The sequence below is a fragment of the Fomitiporia mediterranea genome (genome assembly GCF_000271605.1).
Source record: "Fomitiporia mediterranea MF3/22 unplaced genomic scaffold FOMMEscaffold_1, whole genome shotgun sequence".
NCBI classification, from domain to species: domain Eukaryota; kingdom Fungi; phylum Basidiomycota; class Agaricomycetes; order Hymenochaetales; family Hymenochaetaceae; genus Fomitiporia; species Fomitiporia mediterranea.
This window is the reverse complement of record NW_006760386.1, coordinates 2,287,499-2,290,735: the sequence shown is the minus strand read 5'-3', so window position 1 is coordinate 2,290,735 and position 3,237 is coordinate 2,287,499. Positions and strand designations below refer to the sequence as shown.

At 38.9% G+C, this 3,237-nt stretch overlaps 1 protein-coding gene across 1 annotated transcript; it reads left to right on the top strand.

The window, feature by feature from the left end:
• Window positions 1-2,884: 2,884 nt before the first annotated feature.
• FOMMEDRAFT_72373 (uncharacterized protein) lies at window positions 2,885-3,034 on the top strand (the record flags this gene model as incomplete). The annotated part of the gene is made up of 1 exon (XM_007261696.1): window positions 2,885-3,034. A coding segment is annotated over one exon (150 nt), but the record flags the coding sequence as incomplete, so codon positions are not given.
• Between the last annotated feature and the right edge of the window lie 203 nt (window positions 3,035-3,237).

Below are 3,237 nucleotides of genomic sequence, written 5' to 3'. Positions count from 1 at the left end.
TGTAATGTATTCTGATACTTTTGAGCAACTGTGTATAAAATGTTCAGATTCTTTACAAAACACACAACTTCTGTTTTCTGATCCTCTACCTGAACCTCTACTGTATCCTCCTTCTCCTGATCTTAGGCCTTACTTTATTGACTCTACTTACAATTGTAGACTCTGAAGCACTTCTACAATACTTGTCAAATTAACTTCTTCCTGTTTGACTAGAATCACAGGCTGACTCACAAGCATATCCAATCTACTAACTACTGTGAGTGTAGATCCCCTAAGGATCAACCCTGCTACAGCTACAACTTGTGTGATATTGTATGCAAGTCTGTCCTCATAGTTCAGATACTTGATTTCTAACTTCTATGTCAGCTTTTCTGTAATTACTCTATAGAACACATATAGAAAAACACAGCAAGATTCCTCTAGTGACAGCTTATTATTAGTTGTCAAATAGGTTGCTATGAGTGTAAACTCTTGGTAGTACATTCCCAAATTGTCCCTATTTGTAATTCCTCTCTCTGCCTATTTCTGTACTACAGTATCCAAGTCACTTCTAGTATATTGTGCTCCTGTCTTGAGACTTAGGTAATATGTAATTACTCCTGTCTTAAATGTATCCCAAGATGTTTTATCTGTATTATCCTACAAATCCTCCACTTCTACAGGCACATACTTTATTGTGAGCAGAATGATATCTGCTCCAGCTATGTTGTATTTGTTTGTAAGACTTTCCACATCCACAAAATACCTCTACAACTCTTAGGGCTTGGTTCTGTCAAAGGACAGTACATTATGTGCTCTACAACAAGGTAGCTTCAGAATGTTCAATGTAGCCATTAGCTGTACTGTTGGTCTTGGTTGTAATAGAATTTGTACATTTACTTGTAGTTGCTAAAGTAGTTGTGTGTCACTTACAAGTTGTTGTTACTGTAACTAGAGCTGTGTTGCTAACAATATGCTGGTTACTAGTAAGAGTAATAATACTGGCTGCTAGACTGTCTCCATTTCCTGTAGAGACAACTGTACTCTTCTACAACACAGTGTTCCAGTTACAGTCAGTTGTAATGCTGAGACAGTTTAGGAAAGTTGTAGTGTAGCTGGTACTATTGTATACAATTCTAGGAATGTAAAATACAGTAGTTTGTTACAAACTCAGAAACTAATTACTTGGGGATTGAGTAATGATGCTATAATGTCTTCTTCTTCCTCCTCTTTGTTACTGACTCAAGCACTCTACTGTTCTGATAGTGTTCTTAAGGTTTCTACAATATTGGATTCTGTACTTCTAGTGTTCAGACTATCAGACATTTCACAGTACAATTGGATTCTAGCAGATTTGTGTGTTCTGCTCAATACAGGTACTGGTGCTGACTGTGACTGAGTTAACCTAAGGCTACAGGCTAGTGTCTGAGAAACCTGTTCAGAATGCTGAGAACTGTTAGAACTTGTGTTGTTTAACTATAGAAACCCTCCTTACAGTAGGCTCTAGATGAAACTCCTGTAAAGTGTCTAAGAGAAGATCACAGGTGATTTGTTAAGTTTGAGGGAGAGCTAAACTACAAGTCTTAGGAGACTAGAGTGGTTCTGAATGGGTGTGAGTTCTTCTAACACAGTTGCAACCTTGGAAGAGTAATGTGAATAACAGAAAGTGTACTTTGTAAAGTACACAACAAACAATCTGATACAGGAAACAACAAAGACTAAAACTATGCCTCATGCTAGAGGACTTTGAGATAAGAGACAAGAGCTAAATCAATAGGTGAACTATCTGAATTCCCTCTGTATCTAGTACATGAGTAACTGTATTTATAGTTTTCTGAGTTCTGGAAAAGTGTAGTACTAACAGGGAAATGTTATGACTGAACAAAAGAAAAATAACAAAATATACAAGAACAAATAAGAGAACCTTTTGCTAGAGGTTGGAAGAAAATAGGGTGAAAATGTATGAGGAAAATTTTAAGTAGTCTACATTCTAGCTACAGGAAATGTTATGCAAAAGGGAAAAGTAAGATTTACATTGAGAGAAGTAGAAGGTTCTCATACTGTTATCATCTGATTAGTACAGACAAAGTGTAGAGAGTTCTAAGATTTCTGGCAGTCTCCTGAGATCAACACTTTGATTGCCCTGATGTCCTATCTGATTGGAAGATTATAGTACTTTGATCTGGGCAATGATGATGTAATGGTTTACTGAGCCACTTACTGTGACACAACTTGTGTTCTGAGCCTGTAATAAGTATGTGATCCATACATCCTGTAGAGAAAACAATGTGTGTAAGCCAATTCTAAGACTGTACACTCTTGTGGTTCTGTTTGCAAATGCTTACAATGTAGAATAGTTGGGTGTTCTCAGAGTAGGCTTCTATGAGTCACGTGGGTGTTTGGAATTGATTGCTGTGATTGTCTGCATGTGATGTACGGTTTTTAGCGTGATGCCGATCGTTTCAGTAGTTAGAGCATGCAACGCGCACGTACAGACACGGCTTTGCCTGCAGCCCAAATCAGCTCGTTCAACGTTCCAGATCACGACCCCGCTGTACCGCTCACACTCCCTACACGCCATCGCGATACATCCATCTCCTCGCTCTAGTTAGCCACTCACGCCAATGCTAACACTCACACTCACACCCTTAGCCAGACAGTCTCACAACTTCTCTCACAAGCGCAACCTCAACCCGCACAACACGTACAACCTTACAACCGACAGGCACACGCAATTCAACTTGCAGGGACCGAGCGACGACCAAGTCTTGGTGACGAAGACCACATCAAACGACGCAAGAACGCATTCATCGTCTTCCGTCGTGAATGCTGTTTGAAAAAGAACGAGGCGGAGGCCGCACTACCTGCAGAAGGCGACCTGGTAGCACGACATCAGCGTCAAGCTGACCTCTCCAAAACGATCTCACAACAATGGCGTTCGCTGTTTGTAGAGGAACGTAAGTACTGGGACGAACTCGTGAAGCAGGGGAAGAAAGAGCACAAGGAGATGAATACCCACAGTACATCTATCAGTTGTTGTGATTTGATAAGGTAGTGATACTTTTGCTCCTATCATAATGTATTAATATTATGTATTGTTGTTAGTAAAGAATAAAATATTTAAATAAAATATATATTGAATAATAAGCCATTCAGATAAGATATAAGCTGTAATTAACTTATATAAGGATTATAAGATAGCATAAGAAATATTATGCCATATCAAAAGAGGGTGCATATATACCATTATAGACTTTC